We start from the raw sequence: 27262 nt of genomic DNA on the forward strand, positions 1-27262 counted from the left end.
TTGCGCCACCAAGGAAGGCCCTATATATTTGTTATTTTTCAAATGCTGAAGTTATTTAGATTGTATACATGTTACAATAAAGTAATGATATCGAAATCTATTTCCTTATAATACAGAGAATATTATAATACACAAGAAATTATATTGTATAATCTTGCTAGGTTATGCTGTTCAGATTTCAATTTCAATGAGCCCTATAATTTCAGATAAATTTAAATTTAAAATAATATAAATCAACTTCTATTACTACTTTATTTCAGAGAAATTAAAATTTTAATGTAATATTCCTCATGATTAATGTTTAAAAAACTAGATTGCTACAAAGCCCAGAAGCATAATTTCTATAGGCTGTTTTCTGAAAGCTATGACAAACCTAGATAGTATATCTTCTGATATTTATACATATTTTAAAGGCAATTACATGCTTTTATTTCATATTACATACTTCTGCATAGTATATACATATAAATATGATCTTCAGCTAAGGCTTTCTGACTAAATATTTTTCTAACAGCTTGATCTGCATTTAAGATCATCCTTCTTCATGAACCTCAGTCTATATGATTTAAGGTGGTAGTGGTGGTAAAGATAGATGGAGATGGTGGTAGATGGATAGAGAGATAAAATTATTAATCAAAGCAATATATATATCTTCTGTTATTGGATTGTATTTACCAGTTTATTAAATAATATTACCTGTTTATAAGCAATATTGATCTATCATCTTTTCTTGCAATATCTTTCTACTCTTGGTATTAGAGTAATATTCTCTGTCACTGTCTCTTTCCATATGTATATGTATAATATAGCTAAAATATACAAAATAGCCATGCTTCAGTGAAAAAATAGAATTCTCAGAGATATGGAAGTAGAAAGGGAATGTGTTTGCATATCAGCTTGTCTGCCCATTCTTGTTCATGGACCTGGGAATGATACATAAGTTCCAGATTATCACAGCACTTAAATATCACATCAGAGTGTGAACTTCATCTTTGGGTTCCATGGAGCTTTTTAATGTATGGTTAAAATAAAGTTTTTTATTTTCAATGTTGGGGTGATATAATTCATTTGTTAATTAGAAAAATAATAGGTGCTGTCAACATATAGGATGAATTAGAGGAAAGGAAAAAGCTAGTATTCCAGATGAGACATAATGAATATCGGTATTCAGGCAGTGAGTTAGGATGAAGGAATGTAGCTGACAAGTGGTCGGGAGAAATAACAAATGGATGATCATGGAAAAAAGTAATTGACCATAATGAACCTATAATATATTATCCAGTAGTTTTTCCCACTGCCAATCACTTGAAAGAAAATTAGGAATCTAGAAAGCACATGATAAAAGAAACAAAGAAATAGTTCCAATACTACCACTTATTCAGTTTAAATTTTCCCTTATAAAATTTCTTCTATTTTATCTCAAGACTAAATGTATATGAAATAAGTAAAAAAATAAATATCTTATTAGGAATCAAAGATATTTTGTCTTAGTAAAATGGTCACACAATACAATATAGATTATATCATACTTGTATTACATTCATACAATTACATCCAAGGTTAAAGATATACAAATACCATTACATAGTTTCCCAAGATGAGGAAAGCACCTGGTCTGAAGGAGAGGATACTGAACAAATTCTTGAAATTTTATTTCACAGTAGTCAGTAAGTTACTGAATCTGTTGCAGGCATTTTAACCAAAATTCTTATCTCTAAGTAGCTCTCCATATAGATAGATAGTGGTTTCATTTGCTATGGTTTCATTATTAACTCACTTAAAAATAGAGCTATTGTTAATGTTAAGGAACAAAAATCAATGCAAGAGTTCAAAGGAAGAAAAGTTATCTCCAAACAAATGAAATTTTAAACTGAATTTTCTAATAGCTCAACCTTTTATCACAAGAGTTATGAAATGTGTATATATCCAGACATGTGTACTTTTTGAGAACTAGCTTATAAATGACTGAACTTAAAAATACTGCCTTATATAAAAAAGTATGCTTTTTATTGCCTCCTGACTTTAATGATTAAAACAAAATAAGAGTTTTAGACCGTGCTACATTTTTTGTTTAGATTTATTTTATACAAGAATCGGGGTACAGGCCAGATGCGTAGGAGGGTGAGAGGATTCACTAGAGACAGAGCAGGGAACAGAACGGGCAGACTGACAAAATACACTGCTGAGGAGAGCAGCGGGTGCAGCGGGAGAGGTCTGCTGTGCCATGTGGGACCTGCAGAGGCTGCCGACAGCTTTACAGCATGGCGCCCAACCACCTGCGCCACCAGGGGAGGCCCCATTTTTTTTTTTAATCCAAAGTCCAACTCTAAATAGTCTTAAGAGTGTGCTGCTTTGCTATTTTTTCCCAAGTACCTGTAAAAGCAAATAAGAGAAAAGTTTTTATGTTCAAAATAGGCTTGGGGCCTCCCTGGTGGCCTAGGGGTTAAGTCTCAGTACTATCACCAATACAGTCCACCACGATAGACTGAGCTCCTTCCCTGACCAGGGAGCTAACCCACATATGGCACAGCAGACCTCTCCTGTCTTGCCTGCTACTCCCCTCAGCAGTGTATTTCAGTAGATCTGCCTGTTCTGCTCCCCACTCTGTCTCTGGTGAATCCTCTCACCAGCACCGCACCTCTGGCCTACACTCCAGCTATTCTATAGTTTATTGAATAGTTTGAATAGTTTCCTGTTTTTTCTGCTAAGATGTATAGGATCACAACTTTCATGACATATTTTCTTATTTATATCTCCTAATTATATATTTTTGCTCTTCATAATAAATAGAGTTTTACTTATGATTTACTTTATGCAATATAGGACTGAGGAAGTAGTAATATGGAATTTTCAACTGCTATATAATTCAGATAAAATCGATCCTGGTTTTGTTCTCTTTATGTACTTTGTACTTGATGACTCACTGAAAGGATGGTTTGTTGTAAAAAGTAAAAAAAAAAAAAAAAAAAAGAGTAGCTATAAAATTTGTCTCCCTCTTGAGTCTTGGCAATTAAATCCCCATCTGTATGTTTTGTATGGTGTGTTGGCTGTTCTTAATCTTACTTCTCGTGATTTTTATTTCAGATTTCCAGGCAATCTTTTTCTACCCTTAGAGCTTTGCATGACTTCACTAGGAAAATATTCCACACAAAACCATTGTTTTGTTGTGTGTTTATAAATGTCAAAGTTTACCAAATCACTTAATTACTTTTTCCATTTGTGCAACTTCCTATCACATTTGTGTGCTTTACTTGCAAAGCAAATCTGTCAGTAAGAAGTCATACATTTCTAACCATCAGGAAGGTAGTGTAAATAGAGATTTATTTGTAGAGTATGCTTGCAACACAGTTGTGCTTTTGCAACTGTTTTAGCTCTATTAATCTGTTTAACATTCATAAAATGTCTTCAGTAAAACTAACTTACCTGGGTGGTTGTCAGGACTAATAATGGTAAATTTTCCAGTGAAGCCATTACTCAAAAAAATTTCCCTCCTGTTCTACTCACACCATTCTGTTGGGAAAGGTATATGTCTATAAATCATATTTCTCCAATAAAGTTGTTTATAAGGCCTCCAGACCCTCAATAATTTTAAATGTCCTGAACATGTCAATCAAAATTAAATTAAAAAGCAAAACTCAGCAACTACATGCTTCTATGAAAAACCCACTTTAAGAACAAAGAATCAAAAAGTAAAGGGATAGAGAAGCATATAGAGAAGGATATAGCAAATACTACTACTAATAAACCTATACACAAAATACATTCCAAAACAAGAAATATTACCAGGAATAAAAAAAGAAACTTTATAATTAGGTACAGGGAAAGTCCTCAGAAAGGATGCATTTCTGAGAATATATATACCCAACAACAAAGTTTCAAAACACAAGGAAAAAAATCTGACAGAAATGAAAGGAGAAATAGAAAAGTTACTACTATATTATGGATTTCGTGTTCTTTTCTCAGTAATGGAGAAAACAAGAAGAGACTAAACTTCACTATAATAATCAACCATTCCACTATAATTCACATTTATATAATACTTTGCCCAGGGTAATTCTAACGATTTTCTCCCGCTCTCACCAAGAATCCAGTTCCCTGTGTCTTCAAATGCCAACCTAGCTATTTTGCCTATGTGATGAAAACCTCAAGTCAGTTTGCCTTAAGATAAGGACATTAACTTACTGAGCAAGACAAAGGTGAGCCCTTTAAAAACAGAGTATTTTGTCTGGCTTCTAGACAGAAGCTGTGCTGTCTTTGAATATATGAAGAGGGTCACTTGAAAAGGTATGCAAGTGGTCTGCAGGAGCAGAAGAGCAGTCAAGGGCTGACAACCAGCAAAGAATCTGTGACCTCTCACTTGCTAGACTGAAGCAGGTGCCAGCTAACTGATTTCCCAAGTGTTTGTCCCAAAATCTCCAGATAAGAGTCCAGCCCAATCTTGTTTTCAGTCTTGTGAGAACTTGAGAACCAAATATAATTTGCTGAGACTTCTTACAAACATCACACTGAGACAAATGTATGCTGTGTAAGTGGCAAAATTTATGGAAATCTATATCATGGCAATAGAAAAGTTATTTTCATCTATAGCAAAAAACAAAAACAAAACAAAAAAAAAAAAAAAAAAACACCGAAATTGAGTCGAGTTGCATATGGAACATTCAGTGAGATATTGAACCCTAAAACTAGTCTAAATTCAATCTAAACTAATTGAAATCATAGAGTGTGTTTTCCAAACACAATGGAAATTAATTAGGCATTAATGTTATCACATTTAGAATATTCCAAATACATAAAACTGTCACCTTCTTTTAAATCAATCAGTCATCAAAAAATATAAGGGAAACTCAAAAACATTTTGAGGGCCTCCCCGGTGGCACAAGGTGTTAAGCACTGCACTATGAGGCAATCCGCAGCCTCTGCAGTGCAAGTTCGATCCCCAGCCGGCCAGGGAACAACCCACATGGCAGGAAGACTTCTCCTGTCTCATCCGCTGCTCCCCTCAAAAGTGTATTTGGGTCAATGTGCCTGTTCTGTGCCCCACTCTGTCTCTGGTGAATCCTCTCACCCCCTGCATCTCTGGCCTGTACCGCAGTTCTTATATGCATAAATAAATAAATCTTAAAAAAAATCATTTTGAGCTCACTTGAAAGGAAAATACAGTTTATGAGAATTATCACACTGGGTGTTACTCCCATGAACCTCTCAATCAGTTTTAAGTGTCAGTTTTCTCTAAATTTACTTAATTCCAATCTTTTATGAAAACAAATTGCTTCCTGTCACACCTCTGCAACCCACTGTTGGTAGTAAGAGTGCTCTCCTTTCCTGTCAAGTGAGTGCACAGCCCCTGGAGCATGAACATCAAAGAAATAGGAAGGGAAGCATCACATTAAATGAACTGCTCCCCTGTGGCTTCATGCAACCTGGAGAGCACTCAGGGGCTCTTTTCACAGACTGCCCACAGAGAAGATTGTCTTCTATACTAAAGGCGGTCAGTAAGCTTCCAGATAAATACTGGTTGAACTTATACTGCTATCATCTCTTTCTCTGAAAGATCCCCGAGATGATGGACATATTTATAGAGAAGAAAAATTTCTCTTTATGAGTACATACAATAAATAGTATTAAGCCTCAGGTGCTTGGAGAAGTAGGAGCTATAATACACTCCAAACACCAAAAATATAACTTCAAAACTACAGAAATAAGTTAATTGGAAGACTGACATTAATAACATTTTTTTTGTGTACCATGTCAACATTATTCTTGTTTGTTAATATTAAATTTCAACAATAAAGACTAAGTGTTTAAAAATAAACTGTTCCTTTCCTTCTTTCTCTCACTTCTTCCTTCTTTACCTCTGTTCTTCTCTTTAAATAATGCATATTTTATGAGGATAATAAAGGAATCATAGCCCATTTACCCACTTGGGGACTTGCACTAAAAACACATCTAATAAATCTTAAGATTTCCCTGACTGTATTTGCAGATCAAATGAAAGGAGTAGTTCCCAAGTGGATTTTTAAGAGTTTATTGCATGACTTAAAATATTTTGTGATAGTTTGACTAGTACTTATTGGTTTTCATTTGATTCATTTTCCCCATACTTTCTGATGGTTCCAAGACCAATCTCTTCATATATAAACAATTCTCATCGTTCATAAATATTCTTAGGACCAGATTCAGATTAAAACTATTTTGATTGGGCCTCCCTGGTGGCGCAGTGGTTGAGCTCTGGGTTGCGAAGCTGCCCGCAGCCTCTGCAGTGCCAGTTCGATCCTCGGCCACCAGGTGAGGGTCCCACATGGCTCGCAGACCTCTCCTGCCGCCCGCTGCTCCCCTCAGCAGTGTACTTCGTCACTCTGCCTGCTCTGCTCCCCGCTCTAGCTCTGGTGAATTCTCCCACCTTCCCGTGCTTCTGACTATACCCAGTGCTTGTATAAATAAATAAATAAATCTTTAAAAAAAAAACAAACTATTTCGAGTATCTACTATGTGCAAGAGACATGTGAGCTTTAATTGCTACCAAATTCCTGATATACAATCTTAGAAATGGTATGTTGGTTTTAAAGGACACATCACAAATATCTTGTATTTTTCTCAGTTCAAATTTTGATTGTGTATCAGATGGTTCTTACTGATGCTAGTGTAAATAAATGCAGGACATTGCTTAATATAATATGAACAAGAGGCTTAGGTAATGGGTATGTTAAAGTGTTATAATATACATGTGGGAAACAAAGGAGATTCTCCTTTATGTTTTTTGTTTATTTTTTCTTAGTACAAAAAGTCTTGGGGTGGATGGATGACATGTGGAGAGACAGTCAACTGAGCACATTTCACATACACAGGAATGGGTTATCCCTAGGGCAAAGGAGCAAATTCATATATTTTTAGATTTATGTTTATTCTTATGTTTACTTTGAATTTTCTACTAAAAATAGTGCCATTTCCAGTAGGCATGTGAGAAAGAATGTTCCTCATTTATCATTTGGGGAATGCAAATCAAAGCAATAATCAGATATCATCTCACACTTGTGAGAATGTTTTTTATCAAAAAGAGTAGAAGCAACTAATATTGGCAAGAATTTAGAGATAAGGAAACCTTTATACACTGTGGGAATGTAAACTGGTGCAGCAGTTATGGAAATGAGTAAGATATTCCTTAAAAAAAATAAAAATGGAAATACCATAGGATCCAGCTATTTTACTTCTGGGTCTATGGAATACAAACACACTAATTCAAAGAGATACATGCATTCCTATGTTTGTTGCAGCATAATTTTCAATAGTTGATGTATGAAAACAACTGAGGTGCCCATGGCTGATGAATGGGGAAAAAGACATGGTAAAAATATACTAGGGAATACTACTCAGCTAGAAAAATAGAGGTGGGATTTTGCCATTTACAAAAGCATGTATAGACATAGAGGGTACTATGCTTAGTGATATAAGTCAGACAGGGAAAGACAAATACCATGTGATTTCAGTTTATATATGGAACATAAAATATCAAAGCAAAGAACAAACCAAGCAAAAAAAAAATAAACCCTCTTAGATTATAAAAATAAAACATCGGTTATTAGAGGGGAATGGGGCAAAGGATTGAATAGACAGGATCAATTTTATGGTGGTGGATGGAAACTAGACTTTTGGTGGCTATTATATTGTAATAGATACAAATGTTGACTCTGCTACAGCACACATGTAATGTTTTATACCAATCTTATTTCAATAATGTTTTTTTAAGTAGTACCATTAAATTTATTAACTAAAAATTATGACTAGTTTCAAATTTGCATTTCTATTTATATTGACTTTAGTTTGACATCCTAAAGTTTATAACTATGATATAGTGTTAAAATCCAGAAAATTAGGATTTATCATAGCATGTGTCACATGAGACAGGTTGACTCCATTTTACCATTAATTCTACAAGTAATTCAGCCCCTACTCCTCAGTGTTAACCTGTTATTGGGACAGAAAGTCTACCATCAACCTTGTTCATGTCTTCTGAATGTAGCCACGCTGTCTTCTGATATTGAGTGTTCTCCTTACTTCATCACAATGGCATACGAGTGGGTCAGGGTCACCACAGAGTAACTATTGTTTGGCTGATTCTTCCTAGAGGGGAGGAACTGGATTGTTTGCTGCTTGTTGCAAAAGAAGAGGAGCCACAGATTCTGAGTGCTTCAGATGTGACATGTAGAAACTTCTCTGGATACCAGTGTGCCTCTGTAGTACTAGGATGCTGACTTGTAATTAGAGAAGGAGAAGGGAAATCCAGGACCACTTGAGAAAATAGACCGCAGAGCTGTTAGAGCTTTGACTGGTGCCTCCATGAGAAGCAGTGATCAAGTTTCTTAGAGGGCAAATGCTGGCGACTAGGTCATCTCACATGTGACCTAAGGCTTCAAGCCATTACAATTCAGTCAGGACATAATCTATCCCACAATAAAGTTTGCTACTTTTGGTTTCTGGACCTATGACTATATCTAGTATGAGGACCCTTGTTCAAAGCCAGTAAAAGTACATGTCATCCCATGGATGATACTTGTCAGAGTGCTTCATGTTGGCTGTATAAATGGCAGAGTGACACCTCTTATCATGACTGATGATCAGCAAATTATGACTGATAAGCTCAATGATCTTCTCACACTTATTCTCCAATCTGGAGAACTCCATTTAATTTGTTGTTCAAGTTAGGAGGTCTTATGCAGGAGTCTCTGATTAACTTGCACCAGAAGATGCCCAAAATAAAAAAAAAAAATACACTCTATCCTAAATCAGAAAAACAATTGTAAACTGAGCCAAACAGTTATAGTTGGTTGAAATAGAAAGTATCTCTATAGAACCATTTTTTTTCATAGAGATGGACCTTTCTCTATGGGAGGAACTAAGTCAAGGTTTTAGCTTCTTTTTTTTTTAAAGGTATTTTTTTTTAAAGATTTATTTATTTATACCCTAGCACTAGGGTATAGGGCAGAGGCATGGGAAGGTGAGAGAATTCACCAGAGACAGAGCAGGGAACAGAACAGGCAGAAGGACTGAAATACACTGCTGAGGGGAGCAGCGGGCAAGACAGGAGAGGGCTGCCACGCCATGTGGGAATCTCCTGGGCTGGCCAGGAATCAAACTTGCCCTGCAGAGGCTGCGGACAGCTTCACAGTGCAGCGCTCAATCTGCTGCTCCACCAGGGAGGCCAGGTTTTAGCTTCTTAAAAAAAGTGCTCCTTCAGACCTCCACCATCTGAACCTAGACCCCAGTATCCTGACTTGACAGCTTTTAAGGAGAAGAACAGGTTAAGTTTCAGATTTCCCATATCCGGGTGAAACAGAAAGCCTTGTATTACATTGAAGGTACAATGGGGTGGGACAAAAATTGATAGATACAAATGTTTATGTTTTTAAAAATAATTTTTATTGAAGTAAAATTGCATTAAAACATGTAAGTTTCAGGTGTGCATCTTTATAAGTCAACATCTGTATGTGCCATTATGTCCACCACTTGAGTATCAGGTTCTCTTGAGAAATGAGTCAGATATTCAACTGACTGGATTTGGAAATAGAGTAAAATTAGGAAGGGAAGTAATTACAATCATTTGGATAATAACATTTAGACTCTTGTTATCTTCCAATGCAGATGCTGCTGAATATATAATTGGTATTGAAGGTTTACCTGCTTGTCCTCTGAATGCCCATCAGGCTTAGATGGGACTTTCCTGATTGCAAATAGTACTTGTGGGGAGGCAACAGTGGGACTAATGCCTGACAGATAACCAAATAAGCTTCCCTTGTTATATAAAAGCCAATATATCTTTCCAGGAGGAAAATAGCTTTTATTAATGACTTCTAGACAGCAGAGCTATTTTGTTGGAAGATGCATTTTCTCCATATAACCAACACTGTGTGGCAACTTAAAAATGTGCTGTGTTTTATAGTTTTCTTTGTATAGGTCCTTTACCTCTTTTGTTAGGTTTATTCCCAAGTGTTTGATTTTTTTTGTTTCAGTAATAAAAGGGATGGTTTTCTTATTTCTTCTTCTTTAGATTTATTGTGTATAGAAAGGTTACTGATTTTTCTGTGTTGATTTTGTATCCTGATACTTTACTAAACTGATTGATTAGTTTAATTAGTTTTTCTGTGGAGTTTTTGGGGTTCTCTATGTATATTATCATATCATCTGCGAATAGTGATAGTTTGTCTTCTTCCTTCCCTATTTGGATTCCTTGTATGTCTTTCTTTTGTTTTATTGCTCTGACTAGGACTTCCAGTATTATATTGTAAAGCAGTGGTGAGAGTAGACATCCTTGTCTTGTTCCAGATCTTAATGGTCATGCTTTTAAGATGAAAATGCATACATTGTGCAAAAATGAAAAATAATGTAAAAATATATAAAATAAAAAAATTAAATTAAAAAAATGTGCTGTGGACTATCACCAATTGAATTTAGTGTGCCCCCTATAGTACTAGTTATTTCAGACATTGTGACTGTAACTGAATCAGAACCATAATTGATAGCCCCTACTATACCTCTCTAGTCATTGTTAATGCCTTTGTCTTGTTCCATTTGGTACCAGATCAAGATCAGGTTTCTTTCTCTCAGAGTTCCTCTCCTGCAGTGCAGCCTACTACTTACCCATGTGTCATACAGTCTTCTTTACATCACCTGTGCAAATTGAGATTCAAGGAATGGACACATGAAATGATGACACTCTGGTTATTTCTATTACTGTGAAGAATAAACTGTCCACCATTTCTAACCCAGAAATCTTGTGTTTGTTCTAGCACCCCTAAAATAATGATGGGCTACCTTAGTAGATTGCATTAGGGTAAAATCTCAAGTCCTTTACAGTTCTTGAAAACCAAGTCAGATTCTGAGGTGCAATATAGGCTGAGGCACAAAGACTGATCCCTGAGATGGGAAAGGAAAACAAGTTGCCTTGTGGCCCCAGCTACCAGCAATGAAGTCCAGAACCTTATCAGATGTTTTGGATATTAGAGACAATATTTTCTTCATCTAGGGATTTTTGGTCAAGTTGACCAGAAAACGTTTCAAATTCAGCTGTGATCTTGAGCTCAGTTCTAGAGGCAGTACAACAGGCTATTGCAGTGGTATCCTCTTGGACATGAATTCCCCATGGTCCCTTCTGAAAGACAGGTTTTTGTTAATAATAATGACACTGAGTGCTGGTTTCAAGGACCACCTGGAAGGTCTACCTAATATAGTCATTTTGAGAAAAAAAAATACTGGCCTGCTGTTAGAAGCTTTTGGAAACCAAAAATCTTTCACCAGTCATTGACATCTTATAGCCATACTTGACCTGAGATCATTCAAATACTAATAAAAGAGTTGGAAATGCTTGACAGTCTCATGAAATAGAGATGGTACAAGCAAGAGAGAAGCCAATCAGCTTCTACAGTTGTATTTTTTTTTTAAACTCTTTTTATTTTTTATTTTTTATTTATTTATTTATACAAGCACTGGGTACAGTCAGAAGCGCGGGAGGGTGAGAGAATTCACCAGAGCCAGAGCGGGGAGCAGAGCAGGCAGAAGGACCGAAGTGCACTGCTGAGGGGAGCAGCGGGCGGCAGGAGAGGTCTGCGCGCCACGTGGGACCCTCCTCTGGTGGCCGGGGAGCAGCCGTGGATCGAACTGGCACTGCAGAGGCTGCGGGCAGCTTTGCAACCCAGCGCTCAACCGCTGCGCCACTGGGGAGGCCCTACAGTTGTATTTTACATAAAAGACAAATATGTAGAGTGTCCTGAGTCTAAGAGAAGAAGCCTTTGACTAACTTGAGAACCCTCTTCCAAGCAATTCTGGAGGGTGCTTTGACTTGGTTTATGAACACTTGGCCATACTAAAAGTAGATGGTGTCCACTGGGTGGCAGCATCCTCCAGCCCCAGTAACTGCTCAGAGACACTATTACTCTTTCTCAAACTAGTAGTCAGCCAGTCATGGTCTTTGTTGTTTCTTTTTCTGTTTCCTGTATGAGTGTTTTATTTTATTAGGAAAATTGTAAGCTCATAGAAAGCAGGGATCAGGTTTCACATTCCACATGTTTACGCTAGGCCCTACAAGACTCGTCCCCCAGTTCAAAATATCTATTTTTAAAGAATACCTTATTTATATTATAGTTGGACTAATTGAATATTGAATTTTTTAAATGGCACTTTTACTGTTTCCTGCTTCAATGCATGTGAAACTTATAATCTAGTTTCTGTTCTGGTTTGGTTATTCTAAAAACAATGCAAAGGTTTGGTTATTCTTGGTTATTCTGGTTTGGTTATTCTAAAAACAATGCAACACATGATGGTTCACCTAATTGCAATTAGAATAGTAAGGTGAGTTAAGGTTTGTGTATAGTTAAGTGTGGTGAATTCTTACTGTGATCCAGAGCAGAATATGGTCTTTTGATCCCAAGCAGATTCACTGAGCGAGTAGACCCAGTGTTTGCTCCTAAGAAGTGTGTCTTAATTCAAAGAATCCCATTTAAGTGAATGATCTCTATTTACAACTATCATCTCTAGTAATTACTCTTAGGCTTTATTTATTTTTATGATTCTTTTTTTTAAGATTTTTTAAATTAATTTATTTATACAAGCACTGGGTACAGTCAGAAGCGCGGGAGGGTGAGAGAATTCACCAGAGCCAGAGCGGGGAGCAGAGCAGGCAGAAGGACTGAAGTACACTGCTGAGGGGAGCAGCGGGCGGCAGGAGAGGTCTGCCGCCATGTGGGACCCTCCTCTGGTGGCCAGGGAGCAGCCGGGGATCGAACCGGCGCTGCAGAGGCTGCGGGCAGCTTCGCAACCCAGTGCTCAACTGCTGCGCTACTGGGGAGGCCCTATTTTTATGATTCTTAATATTACTGCATCTTATTAGATTTGGATGTAACCAGACCCTGCTGTAGGCATAGACCCACAGGAGCAGCTTCACATGATTTTATGTCCAGTGCTTCCTTGGAAATAAAGTTGGAAGGTGAGGTTATTCCTAGTTAATTTCCTCTTGTAGTTTGAAGGGTGATATTGCTTTTCTGGGTTCTGCATTAATGTACCAACAGACTGTAAACAAGTCACCATGTTATACAGTGAAAAGAATATTGGCCTTGAAATTTTTAATGAGTCTCAGACCTTATTTTTTGAGAGTTAAAACGATAGCTTTGAGTAAGTCACTTCACCTCTCTGGGTCATTTTCCCAGTATGTCAAATATTAATGAAGGAAGCTAGTTGAGACCTAATAAGGCTTGCTTATTAGGTTTCTCCCAATTTTAATCCATTTTGCAGTGAAAAAAAGACAAATATTCCGGAACAATACTTAATCATATCACTCCTCTAAGGATTAGTAAGTAGCTTCCCTACGCTTAAAGATTAGGTTCAGATTTCTCAGGTGGTTATTCCACTTTGATTCAGCACCATATTCATGTATTGAGTGAATACTATATATTTGATGATGTTCTAGGTTCTAGTGATAATGAGCTTCTTGCCCTTCTGTAAGAAGATTCCAGCTTATATCTTTGTTAATGAATAATTATAACTATTTATAATTTCATTATAAATATAATTAATTGTAAATAAATTATATTTATTCAGAAAGATTAAAAGGCCAGACTTGAGTCACCCAAGTCCGTGAATTGACTTTAATGTGGTGACTTTAGGTTATCTGCTGACATAACTATATGGTACTGAAATTAGCTTTCTTACTGGAAAAGCTAAGACTATGACATTTTTATGTGTTCATCAAAATTATTTGTCCTCTTGATTACACAGCAGACAATCTGGAAAAAAGATAGGCTATTTTTAAACATCGAGTCTCCATTTGTCTCTTATGATTTTTTCTTGTGTTTTTCAAAAACTTCAGGAGCAAACAATTTTTGTTTACTTCAGATTACCTGCATTGCTTCAATTCCTTCAGGCTTCGATCCATTTCTCAACCTATTCTAAGTAATTGATGGCTATTCCCCCATCTCTCTATATATAGTTACTCATCAGTAAACTTCAAGGAAAATTTAGCATTATCTTTCTCCAGAGAGAACAGTTGAATACAGCAGTATAGTCAATATTTGCCAATGCGTGATGTGCTGTGATAATGTATCTTGACTGATTTATAGACTTCAAAGCCATTTATGCCTCCTTCAAACTCAGTTTTCTCACCTATACAAAAGGATATAGGTCTTTCTGGATATAGGTCTGCATCTTTCTGGAAATTGAGATGAGGATAATAGATAATATATGTTAATGTTCTGTAAAGTATATTAATAAGGTACTTGTATTGTTTTCTAGTATGAGACTAAATTATTTGATTTTTTTTGTAAATGATAATAAAATTGGACTTTATACTGCCTCAAAGTTTCCTCATCCCCCACTTCAGTAAGTGATTATATCATTTATGCAGTTTCTCACGTCAAGACCTAAAAGCTATTTTTGGCCTCTCTCACTCTGATTATCTACCCATTTTCAATCTATCAAACATTTCTATGGGGTCTTTCTTTCAAATATTTCCCAATTTCAGCTACTTTTCACCAATGCTGCTAACATTCTAATGCCAATGGTTCATATTTGTTGAGTACTCATTATGTTCTCAGTACTCCTTGGTTAATATTCTTTATACTGCTAGTCTAGAATTATCTCATTGTCCAATGGGAATACTGTAATAGAATCCTAATTCTTCTCCTTTTTCATATTCTTTGCTACTCTGTATAATCCACCTTCATTCCATGTTCCAGCAAAGATCTTTTTTCTTTATGTTTCAAATATCCCATGATTGTAGGCAAAAAACTCAGCCATTCATCATCTCAGAGTAAAGTCTCCTTTAACCCTTCCTGCCTTTATCATCCCTCTTAATCACTTTGTTTATTAATATCTGTTAGATTTTTAAAAAATATTTATTTTCTTATACATATAAGAACTGGGGTACAGGCCAGAGGTGTGGGGAATAAGAGGATTCACCAGAGACAGAGTGGGGAACAGAACAGGCAGACTGACTGAAATACACTGCTGAAAGGAGCAGTGGGCAAGACAGGAGAGGTCTGCTGCGCCATGTGGTAGCTCCCTAGCCCACTGGGGATTGAACTCGTGCTGCAGTGGCTGGCAATAGCTTGATAGCACTGACTGTAGTTGAGACAGGACCACAACCCAGGAATCGTTCTCTTTGCTTTTTGATTATGGAGTCTTACCCTGGGTACTCACATTTATTATTAAAATGCAGGTGCTTAAGCTCTGGTTAGTGAGAGCAGTCAGTCACTTTCTCAGTTTTGGACAAGTGTTTCAAATATCAGAGTCTCCAATTGCACATTGTATCTTCTTCTATGAGGAGACACAGGCTCTCCCTAATGGTTTGGACACCAAGTGTTTTAGATTGGGATTCTCAGGCTTAAGCCAGCAATCACCACTCTGCTCGAGTTATCCAGAAGCACAGCTCTACTCGCATGTTTGTCAACTCTGGGCTTCCTCCTTCTCCACTGCAGTGGTAGGTCTCCGTCGTCTCTGATGTGGATGGGTACTCCTGAGTTAAGGGTGCCTCTACCTAGCAGCCACTCCTGCCTCTCATGGATTGCACTGCCGAGGTATCCCTGTAGCTACAATTCAATTACAGTTTTACCTACCCCTTTTCTACCATGCCATTGCTCCAGATGTATGCAGTAGTTGTCTGTTAATCATTCAGGCATCATTGACTTAGTTTAGTTATAATTTGGTTGTGAATTTCTGGAGGAGGGGAGTCCAGCATATTTACTTGGCCAATATCTTGCCATATTTCTTCCTTCAATTTTTTTATATGTGCTTTACAACCATGGGATAAATTTATTTATAATGTAGGACTCAGTGGTGCTGTGGTTTTCCTAGGCACATAATGTGAATATATTTTCAAGACACTGATTTATGTAATTCAGTCTACCTCCCTTTTGTAAAACTTTCAAAGTGACTTTGTGGCCCAATTATTATTATTCTGCCGGTTCCTTTTTTTTTGTTCAAACTTTGTATCTAGTTTCATTTTAGTACTCCCTTGTTATTGACTGGTACAATTAATTCACCAACTTGGCCACTTCAATTCTTACTGTTAGGAAATAAAAAGTAAAAATATTAATAAACTATACCTATGCCAGTGTTTCTGAAATCTAATTTATCCATTCGTTGACATGTATATCAGCTCTCTCTACTTTCAACTAGGTGGTGGTGGTGACTATAGTTGAGACAGGACCATCTAACTGGGTGGCAAAATGACTTGCCCTCCATATAAGAGACTGGAATTGACTAGATGAAATATTTGGTGATTCTAATCATGGTGACTCCTTGTTGTGTTTATTCTCACAGTTTAGTGGAAGATTCTCCAACAGATATGGACATAGCAACCCAGATTTCCTATATTCCTGATTGTTGCTACATATTCAGGGTTAGGAGTAGGTGTGGTATAGTAACCACAGTGGAAGAGGGAGATCTTAGTGGTCTAAAGCAAAAGCAACATTGTAAACCAATGTTACTACAATAAAAAGGAATAACAATAAGATGATATTTTTAAAGGGGGGACTTTTCCTCCACATGATCTGTCCATTATTATCCTGAGTCTGGTGAGCACAACAATGAAAACAAAAGAGAGATAGTGTATGAATTCTGCTGCTCAAATAGACATGAGATTAGGACATTTATTCTTTCCTTCTAGCATATTGAATTAGAGGAGTTTAATAAGATTAAGTATTTAATAATAAGAAGTAAATTGTTCAGTTCAAGAACAATGATGTAATAGATGTTCAGTGTGCCAGTGTGTCTGCATCACAGAGTGATTTTGATGATTAGGTAATATATGCACAGCAATCACATCCCACAGCACTTGACAGAATTAAACATTCAATAGTTTCACTATAAGCTATTATTAATATCTTATTATTTTGTTTTGTACATGTTTGGTAAATTTTTAAAAATTAGGAATTAAAGTCAGATACACACTAGATGTTATAACCTTAAAAATTGCACGTAAGTTTCCTTATCCTTAATTTCCACATTTGAAAATGGGGATAACATTTCTTACGATGTTGTTTGCAGGACTAGAAATTTATGAATGCTATAGCTAGCATAAAACATAAACAGGATGATTAATAAATAGTAGTTACCATTATGACTAAATTTGCTATTCACTTTAAAGTCATAATCCATTTTAACTATCTTTATACATATATAAATTCATATGCTGCTTTGTCATATTCATACATGAAATATATACATAAGTGCATAATGTTTTGAATTATACATTACCCAAATATTCACATGACCACACAGTGTCATACGCATGGATATTGAAAAAATAATTTACTTTGGGTAGGTAATACATTTTTTAAAGAAAGGGAACCCATTTTCTAATCCTGTTTTAAAACAATTTTGCGCAATACATATTATGAATGACATATACAATGTCACAAATAAATGAACTAAGATGAAATCAAACATAGTTTATCCCAGTTAATTTTAAACATAATATGCTGCACTAATGGGAGTGGTGTTTATGAATACAAATATTGTGGCTTTGTTTTACTTTTATTAATAGAATTTAGCTTAGACCATCAGTTTTATTTTCCTCTTTGAATTAAATGATCGTGTCAGTTTTATTACATGCAATTTGTTTTTAGCAGGTCAGCAAGATTTACAGGGAAATTGCCTTGTTAGAGGATTAAATTATATAAAGGTAGCATTAAATTGGGATTGTGACTTTTGTATTCTTTCTATAGACATAATAGGGAAATCTTTGCTTAAATATTTGAAATGTGTGTTTTGAACAGACTGAATAACTGCTATTACTAACCAAAACAGAAGAGTGAAAATTGGAAAAGTTTGTCATTTGCTCCACAGTTATAGGTCATATGTGATTGAGTCTCTTTCTCTAATACCCTCACTTTGATATGGCAGAATCCCTCAATCTCAAAATGGCCCTATCCCTGTCTCTCTTATCCAACAACCAAATGCCAACTCTTCTTTCTGTCAACCTCCTTGTTTCATTTAGTTCATTTATTTGTTCTTTTTTCTTTATTAAAGTGACATTGCATTATATTGTTATGTAAGCTTTAGGTGTTCATCATTGAGAATCAACAAGTAAATGTACTATGTTAAGTTTATAGGCAAAAGTGCTTGGTTTATCCAGAAAATGTATAGTGAGCACTTTCTAAGTGCATACCAATGTGTGTGCATTAGGGGCCCCACAGAAAGTGGTGGAAAGAATCATTATGCCAATAATCCTGTAGACATGCGCAATACTACTATTAAAGTCCTATAAAGAAGAATGACACAAGAGACTATAATAGAGGCATTTAACCAATCAAGGATTCTTGGAGGAAGTGGAGAATGAGCTGAAATCTACAAGATTTTAAAAAGGAATGCTGGAGGTGTATCATCTACCACATAAAGTAAAATATCTGTGATTAAAAGGACTGCAGGAAAACCAATCGGTCTGTGGCAGGGAGTTGAGAGGTGTGTATTAGAGGATGAGTTTAGAAAGGTGAAAGTGAAAAGACTGTTACTGGATTTTAGGTTAAGTTAACAAATTTCATCTTTATTTGATTTGATTTATGGGCAAGTTAAACAATTTGGTCTTTAACTATGAGAGGGTACATTAAAGACACTCAAGCAGGGTAGTGATCCAATTTCCATTTTGACTTACAGTGTGGGATATGAATTGCAGGGGTGACAGAGTGGATGCAGAACAACCAATTAGTAAGGAGAGTGTGCCTAGAGAAAAGTGGATGAGTTAAGAGATAGGAAAAAAGTGAAACCAGAAAGTGTTAGTGATTGATTGAGTGTGGGAAGTGAATGGGGGAAAGGATCCAGTATGATTACTGGGTTTCTCCTGAATTCTTTTCATCACATACTCACCTTCCCTTGTTCCTTTACCTTTTGTAACTTGTCCTGTGCTATAAATTTAGCATAGAGATCTTAGATGTTTTCATACAGCATTTCATTCCTTATGTCTTCTTTGCTAAACTGAAATTTGGTTGTTCCTTGACTGCATATTTCCTCCACAGACATCTGGAGTGCAGTGTTCGGTCTTCCTCTTCCTGTGCATCATAGTATCTCTGCTGGATTTCCCACTGAAACTTGATGATTTCAATGCTTTTCTTTGTCTTCAGACAAGCTCCTGGCATGTGCAGGCTTTTGTTCAAGCCTGATATTATTACATTTTAAATAAAGCAAATATTTAAATATACACATATAGTACTACCAAAAAAAGGCATAGGTTACAAATCATGTCCTTTGTTTTCTGTATTTATGTTCCTATTTCCAAGGAAATCTTTAATTTTTTGTGTCCTTCCAGAGGTACTCAGTAAATAGATGAGAGTCGTTGTGCATATGTATTCCTCTTCAGTGCTTACTGTTCAGTCTATATGTCAAAGAAAATTTTAGGTAAATCAAAAGTATGCAATCTTTAAAAAAGAAAAAAGTGAAATCATATTTTATTAGAAAAAATAGGGAAGTTTTATTTAAAACGGAATTGTTAAAAACCATAAAAGGAAGGGTTGACAAATCTGACTGCATAAAAGTACAAAATATATTTTTTTTCTAAAGTGATTTTGATCTTGAGATTTATTCCTAGATCCTACTTGGAGCTTCAGTTCTGGATCTTCATACAGTCTCAGCTAAAACATGTTCTCCTTAAATGCCCAATCTCTAACTGGGTTATCTTTATGCTATTCCTCATAGTTGAATTTAAAAGTTCAGAAAATCATGATTTTTAATGATCAACCTCATTATCTTACCTTTCTCAACATAATAAATTAGAAACTCAAGTTGTGATTGTTTCACAAAAAAATCAGAAGTTTCTTTCAAAGTGAGAATAATTTAAGGAATATTCATTTTTATAGGTATCTTTTAGTTCTCTGAGTGCTATTCCAATATAGATTTAACCTTAGTTCTATGTTAGCTTTATAATGTTAACATAATGTACACACTCATTAAAAATGAGTAATTAAACAATTGCAGTCTAAATTATCCATCTGGAACAAATCTGATAACTTTGTTAGTGTCAGGGCTGTGGAGTATGCTCTTTGTGTATTTGTGCTGAAACTGTTTGGATTGAAGAAGATGGAGGCTGTAGGAAAGTATTTGGACCAGTTTGCAATTTGTTCCCAGTTGAAGGCTAAGCCTAAGCCTCAGGCTAATAGGCTTTGACCAGGAAACATTGCCTCCTCAGAAACCTGCTGTTTCCTGAATTACAGCTTCAGCCATATTGTAAACTCAAGCCAGTAGGGAACCACATTAGGCCATTCTTTGCAAAGCCTGGAGCTTTCTTTTCTGACTAGGCTTTCTTCCATGTTTTCCTTGTTGTAAAGCATAATTCCTCTAGCATTTTTTTTTTTGCCATATTCTTAAGATACCTGTCATCTATTTTATGGAATTTCTTGCCACACCTCTATGCAAGCATTGAAGTAGATCCCACAGCACATTCATGTTTTCAAGATTTTACTTCAAATTAACAAGGAACAATATGAAGAGGATTAATAAATTCATGTTTATATACACGAAGGTCTTTCAGATGTCTTCCAGTATATCCCAAAGCAGTTCATCTGCCAATTTTTATCTTCTGCAAAGAAAACAACAAGAAGGGCTTTATTTTCTAACCTTGTATCACCTGCCCCACTGAACTGTCCTGCTATAGAAATAGAATTCAAAGTGAAAAATGAGAAGCAGCTCCTGACATCAGAACCTGACATGAAGCTATCATCTAGGTCTTGTCAAGGCTAGGAGCTGATAGTTCTCCTGTTGAACAACAACAAATTCATGGTATCCACATCAGACAAAGCCATTCTGGGACCATGATGGCACAAGGCAAAAATAAGATCAGTTTGTAATTGAGCAGCTTAAACACAGACAAGACACATTGTCCCAAATGAATGAGCTAACTGTTATGACTCATAACTCAAAACTGTTTCTAGCCAGTTATAATATTATCCTACTCTAATCTTTCATTTGTTAGATACCCAATTATAGATTAGATTTATCTCTGATTCCTGATAGTTTTCCCGAGAAAAACACAGCTTTCTTGGACTCTGCCCAAAAGAGCCTACCCGAAGCTCTAGTCCTATAATAAGTCATTTATAATTCTATCTTACTCAATGCCTGGGGTTTCCCTTGTTTATTTTCTAGTTCTACAAGTAATCATCCCAAATTTTTAACTTTAGACGTCTCTTTGATGAGAAGGCAATGATAAGAGAAAGAAAATAGGGGGAAGATTGTAGAGTATCTGTGGGGACACTTGAAAAATTTTGGCTTTTGCTCCAAGTGTGATGAGATGCCAGTGGAGGAAATTTTTAACTTTTAAAAGATTAGACTTTTCAATTTAAAAAAAAATTAAATATTTTCCTATTCATAGAAATATTGCAAGAACTATGCAAGGAATTTAGGCATAGAGATTCTCAGATTATCAGTTTGCCCATTTGTTTTATATAAAATCTTACTTTTTCTGAAGCATGTTAGTGTAAGTTGCAGACATCAGATCCTTTTACCTCTAAATAATTAATAGTCTGTCTTCTAAGGCTGAATATATAGTTATCAAATCAGGAATTTTAACCTTGATATAATATTATTACCAAATTTGTATGCTGATTGTACCCCATCTGAGAAAAAAGCAACTTCCTTGAACCCTTCCCAAAAGATCCTAATCAAAGCTCTAATCCTACAATAAATCATGTCTAATGCCATCTTATTGAACTGCCCTGGGGATCCCCTTGATGTTTAGTCTCTAAATTTCTATAAGAAATCATTCCAGTTTATTCAAATTGTGTCCCCCTCCCCAATATACTTTATGTTTTGCTTTTTACATGGTTTGGATCCAGTCCACAATCATGCACTGCATTTAGTTTTTATGTTTTTTTTTTCTAGTTTTCTCTACTTTTAGCCTTTCTTTATCTTTTTTGACATTGTCATCTTTGAAAAGAGTAGGCCTATTCCTTTATAGATTATTTCTCCAGTTGTTTATTTCTCTTCATAATTTGATTTAGCTTATGCATTTTTGTTGAAAATACTACATACTAATTTGTCACATTTTAGAAAATTAGGTGACCATATGCCTGTGAGTACATTTCTGAACTACATATCCTCTTTAGGTAATCCTTGTGTCCATAAAATGTTTTAGAATCATTTTGTTAATTTCTACAAAATCCTTTTGACATTTTGATTGGAATTATGTTGAAATTATAAATAAATTTAGGGAGAATTAAGCATAAACTTGTTATATATCTCTATTTAGAGTCTTTTTTTCTAACAATTTTTGTGGTTTTCAGTTGTGTCTAAAGGTTCCTTTTTCTCCACATCCTTGCCAACATTTATTATTTCTGGTTTGTTTTTGTTTTGTTTTGTTTTTGCTATGGTTCATTATTCCATGGGAGTGAGATGGTATCTCATTGTGGTTTTGATTTGCATTTCCATCCAGATAATTGATCTTGAACATTTTTTCCACGTGCCTGTTATCCATCTGTATGACTTCTTTGGAAAAATCTATTTAGAGAACTAGTTTCCTTGGAGAAAACAACAGGCATGAAAAATAATTTGGAAATAGATAATATTGGTTGAAAATTTCCCTTGAATTATCAAAAATATGTCATTGCTGTATGTTATTTGATGAGTATAATGCATTTGACAGTGAGATTTACTGTATTACTGCTTTCTGTTCAAAAAATAATATTTGTTGAATATTTGATTAATATATCTAATTATGGAGCTCTTTTTTAAATATAAAACTTCATCATAGTTATTCTAAAATGTTACATGTATTGGTCATGCAATATATTGGGGTCTATAGATGTTTTTATTTAGAAACATGTCCAAATTATTTTCTTGCTTGTTGTAAAAGAATTAGATTTTAGCTTGATTCAGTTTCTTTGGAAAAAGCATTTTGAACACCAGTTTTATTTTTGGTTCCCAAATTGGAATTGACAGAATCAATACAAATGCCAACCTGAATAAAATTAAATGATCTAGTAATTTCTTTGATTCTCAAAAGGCCTATGAGAAAAACACATCTGGTAGTCAAAATACCGTTTGTTCTTCAGTGGTTTTATATATTATAATAGTTGGATATGCTGGATGCTGATATCATTGCTTTTCTTTTCAAGTCATTTTAATTTTACTTTTAATTGGTTGTGGGTCCAAATTGCGCCTCAGTTTTTGAAAACACAGCAAGACATTTAACATCTATAATCTTCAGTATTCTCATCTGTAAATGAGAGGGTTAATGAAAGTGATCTCCTTTTCAGTGTAACTGAAAAATGCTTTAATGTGATTCTAAGTCAAACTCTGTAATTGAAACATTAGTGGTCTTTTGTCTTACCCCCGATCTACTAAAACTATACAGGCTACCTAAATAAAAATAGCTTAATCCCACACTGAAAGAAAAGAAAATGTTAGCAATTAATCTAGACAAGAATGTTTTGTTAGAGGCAGAATACATGGTTAAAACTTATTCCAAGATTTTGCAAGTGGAAAGGCCATTTAATTACGCCATCTTGAACAAGCTGTCCAGGAATAGCTCAGCACAAAAATGAGGAGGGGCCTTCCATTTATCTCTATCCATTTCTCCCTTCCCAGCCACCTATTATCTACAATGTGATACTGATCCAAGACATAAAGCTTCTATTTGAGATCTTATCAGTAAGCATTCCCAATTCCCAGAACACCTTCCTATAAATCTCTGAAACATCACTTTCTACCTTTAATTCACACCAACCCTCAATCACCAAATAACTTGCTTCAGACTGTGGAAGCCACCATCTAGAAGTGAAGAAGGGCATGGTACTATCACCTCTTCTACCTGGTAGACGGGAAAATTGAGGACGGAAGAAAATTTCTGATACTTTTGTGTCAGAGAACAAATATAAAATCGATATTCCAAGTTGAATCTCTGAATAACTTTTCCTAATGTAATATAGTTACAACAAGGTGGTTTTGTTCTATCTGAATATTGATCAGGATAATAATGCCTTGCATGTGCATATTGAACTGGCTTATCATTTCCAAAGCAGTTTCTTTTACTCCTTTATTTCTTTGACTAAAATTTACTGATCACCTCCTGGGGACAGGCACTGCTATGACACTGGTAATGTAAGTAATAGTGCTTTAATTAGCTCAAGTTCTCCAAGTTTTGCTACTACCTTTTCCCTTTTTAATTTGGAAAGTTAAAGGTCATCAAGTGTAGGTCTGATCCAAGTCATTTAAGTGATAAGTCTCACTATGAGTTCAACTTGGGTTTTCAAAAGCATTGTTCTTTGTCATAAGTTCTTTGTGAATAAGTCTTCAAGGTTGACTTTGTTTTGTAGAGAAATTGCTTCTAAAATTCCAAACAACTCACAAATAAATATGCATTCTGAAAAAAAATTTGTTGGAAAGTTATTTATCATTTATATATGCCTAATTTCTATGGAAGTGTCTTATGTATACTTCTGACAAATTTTGGAGTGCAGGGATGCTAATGGAATATACTTCCAAATGTCCCATTTATAAGCCCTTAGTACCTGGAAGATTTTATTTTAGGATAAAAAATGGAAAGCCCCACTTTGACTTTCAGATCTAATTTATATCCTTGAGCATACCTAGCAAGAAATAATGGAGTTGAGGAGACTTGGGATACTTTACTAAATCAAAAATAATGCTTCATTTTTTTTTTTTCATTTGTGAATTATTCTTGTTAGTGATCTATAGGTCAGAACTCTGAAGGAAATTAGGGTAGTGAGGTAAGCATCAGATCCCTCAAACATCTCTGAATACCTAAGGTACCTTTTATTTATATTTATATTTATGTTGAAGTGAATTTGCTCTTATTGGAAGTGTTAGTATTGTCTCCTCATCCTTTCTTTGGTCTCTGTTTTTTTAGGCTACTGCCCAGATGGCTATCAGGAATGCAAGAATGGCAAATGTTACAGACCAGAGCAAAGCTGTAACTTTATAGATGACTGTGGAGATTATACTGATGAAAGTGAATGTGGCAGCTCCTGCACTTTTGAAAAAGGATGGTGTGGCTGGCAAAACTCCCTGGCTGAAAACTTTGATTGGGCTTTGGGGGTTGGCTCTCATCAAAGCCTAAGACCTCCCAAAGACCACACACTTGGAAATGCAAATGGTAGGTTACTAGAATGTTACTGTCGCTCTAATCATATCCACAATGGGCATCACATTGTCTTCCCCACACCCGTCCAAGAACTATGGCAAGACCATCGTGGGGCCTCCTCAAGTAAATCAATTATTTAATGAGTAGATCTCTGTCCTAGAACTGCCATAACAAAGCACCGCAGATTGAGTGACTTAACCAACAGGCATTTATGGTCTTGCAGTTTTGGAGCCTGGAAGTCTGAAATCAGGGTGTTGGCGGGGCTGATTCCTTCTGAGGGCTATGAGGGAGCATCACCTGTTCCAAGCATCTTTCCTACCTTCTGCTAGCCTTGGCTTTCCTTGGTTTGTAGGTGGTGTTCTCCCCATGTCTTTACATTGTACTCCCTCATGTCTATATCTCTGTCCAAATTTCCCCTTCTTGCTAGGATGGAGTTTTATTGGTTCAGGGTCCACCCTAATGATTGCATCTTAATGTGGTCACTGACAAGATCCTATTTTCAAATAAGGCCACATTTACAGGAACTGAGGGTTAGGATTTCAATATCTTTTGGGGGTGTACCCCCCAAATTCAACCTATAACATTGAGTAATAAAAATCTAATATTTCAATAATTATAGACAAATGGTAATGTGTACTTCCATCAGGTAACATTCTTAAGTGACAGAAATGTGTAATCATACAAATGATACCTGAATAATGTTATTCATTTGATCATTAGCAAGTCACTTAACTTTTTAGAATCTCAAATGTATCATTTGTAAAATGAGGATGATAAAATTTGCCCTGTATACCAAACAGGTATTGTATAAATCAAATGAGATGGTGTATATGAAGGGAAAGCAGTTGAAACCTGGAGAGGTGCCTTGCATACCTACCTGTAGATCACGGATGTGAAAGGTGTTGGGCATGGCATTAAGAAGATGAAGTGAAGCCTCATCCTCACTGGTCTACAGAAAAGGGACAGTAGAATAAAGAATTCTTGAATGCTATAGAATAGGATAAAGATGTCTCAATACTGAAATCCCGCAAGGCTGTTAAAAAAAAAAAACAAACAACCCCCAAAGCTCTCCAAGTCACACTGACCCAAAAAAAGGAAGATGTATGCCTTCTAAACACTCAGCTCTATCTACATAAAATGTTTAGGATATCTGGATCCATGCTATAAAATTCATTGTCTTCTCATGTTGCTTATTAAAATGTTCAGTATTTTATCTATGCACCCAATATATGACTGCATTTTTGAAGGTTCATATTTCTTGGTCTAGATTGCATAGGTAATCTTTGCATTGTTTTACGACAACTGGGTGCTTTGAAGTGTCCATTAAATGATTTCTGTAACTATATTGTTGATTCAGTGGCATAAATATCCCATCAGATCAGTTAATTTGCATACTGTGAAGTACTTTGCTAAAAGCACACAGTTGGAAATAGTTCTGTCAGTGAGCTAGAGGCAAGGCTATTAGATTTCCTTTCTGTTTCAAATGGAAATGCCTTTGGCAGCTCAGATCATATGAAATGTAATTAAAAACTCTTAAGATGGAAAAGCTAAAATAATTCCCTCACTGTTATTTCTGTTTGACTCCTGTTCTTGTTCTATTCTATTTGAATCCTGTCCATGTTCCAGGACACTTCTTGTATCTGGAGGCTACTCCGGTGGGACTTCGGGGTGAAGAAGCACACCTCAAGAGTGCTATGTGGCAAGAATCCAGCACTGCCTGCACCATGAGCTTCTGGTATTTCATATCTGCAAAAGCCACTGGGTCCATTCAGGTGCTCATTAAGGTAGGAACGTCACCCGTGATGACTCTGCGATTAGTGAAGTTTCCTACAGGCAGTGTATGTTCAAGGGACATAGGATATTAGCAGAGCAAAGAAGGGACCTTGAATTCCTGGATACTAGAGAATAGGACAATTAAGCCTAAGTATCCACATCTTATACTAACTTATCCGGAGGAAGTGTTCTTTCATCCAGGTAGCTGTGTCTTGTGGTTTGAATGCTTTATGGGGTTGGGTAAAGTGTGCTCAAGACCATACTCTATGACTGTGACTAAGTCCCAGAATCTCTTTTTATGATAGCAATTTAAGACACATAGGTTTCCTTTTTTTTTTTAAGATTTACTTATTATGCACACAAGAACTGGGGTACAGGTAAGACATCCGGAGGGTGAGAGGATTCACCAGAGACAGACTG

The 27262-nt window shown here is 35.8% G+C and overlaps 1 protein-coding gene across 1 annotated transcript in view; it reads left to right on the forward strand.

Annotated features, from left to right (window-relative positions):
* The window catches only part of MALRD1 (MAM and LDL receptor class A domain containing 1), a 385105-nt gene that overhangs the window by 178994 nt on the left and 178849 nt on the right, over window positions 1-27262 (forward strand). Inside the window, exons 27-28 of the mRNA XM_054694679.1 lie at window positions 24836-25081; window positions 26696-26853. Coding sequence (XP_054550654.1) covers window positions 24836-25081; window positions 26696-26853 — 404 coding nt within the window. The remainder of the gene's footprint in view (window positions 1-24835; window positions 25082-26695; window positions 26854-27262) is intronic.

The sequence above is a fragment of the Talpa occidentalis genome, unplaced genomic scaffold (assembly GCF_014898055.3).
Source record: "Talpa occidentalis isolate TD23 unplaced genomic scaffold, MPIMG_talOcc4v2.1 talOcc4.14, whole genome shotgun sequence".
In the NCBI taxonomy this organism is placed as follows: Eukaryota; Metazoa; Chordata; class Mammalia; order Eulipotyphla; family Talpidae; genus Talpa; species Talpa occidentalis.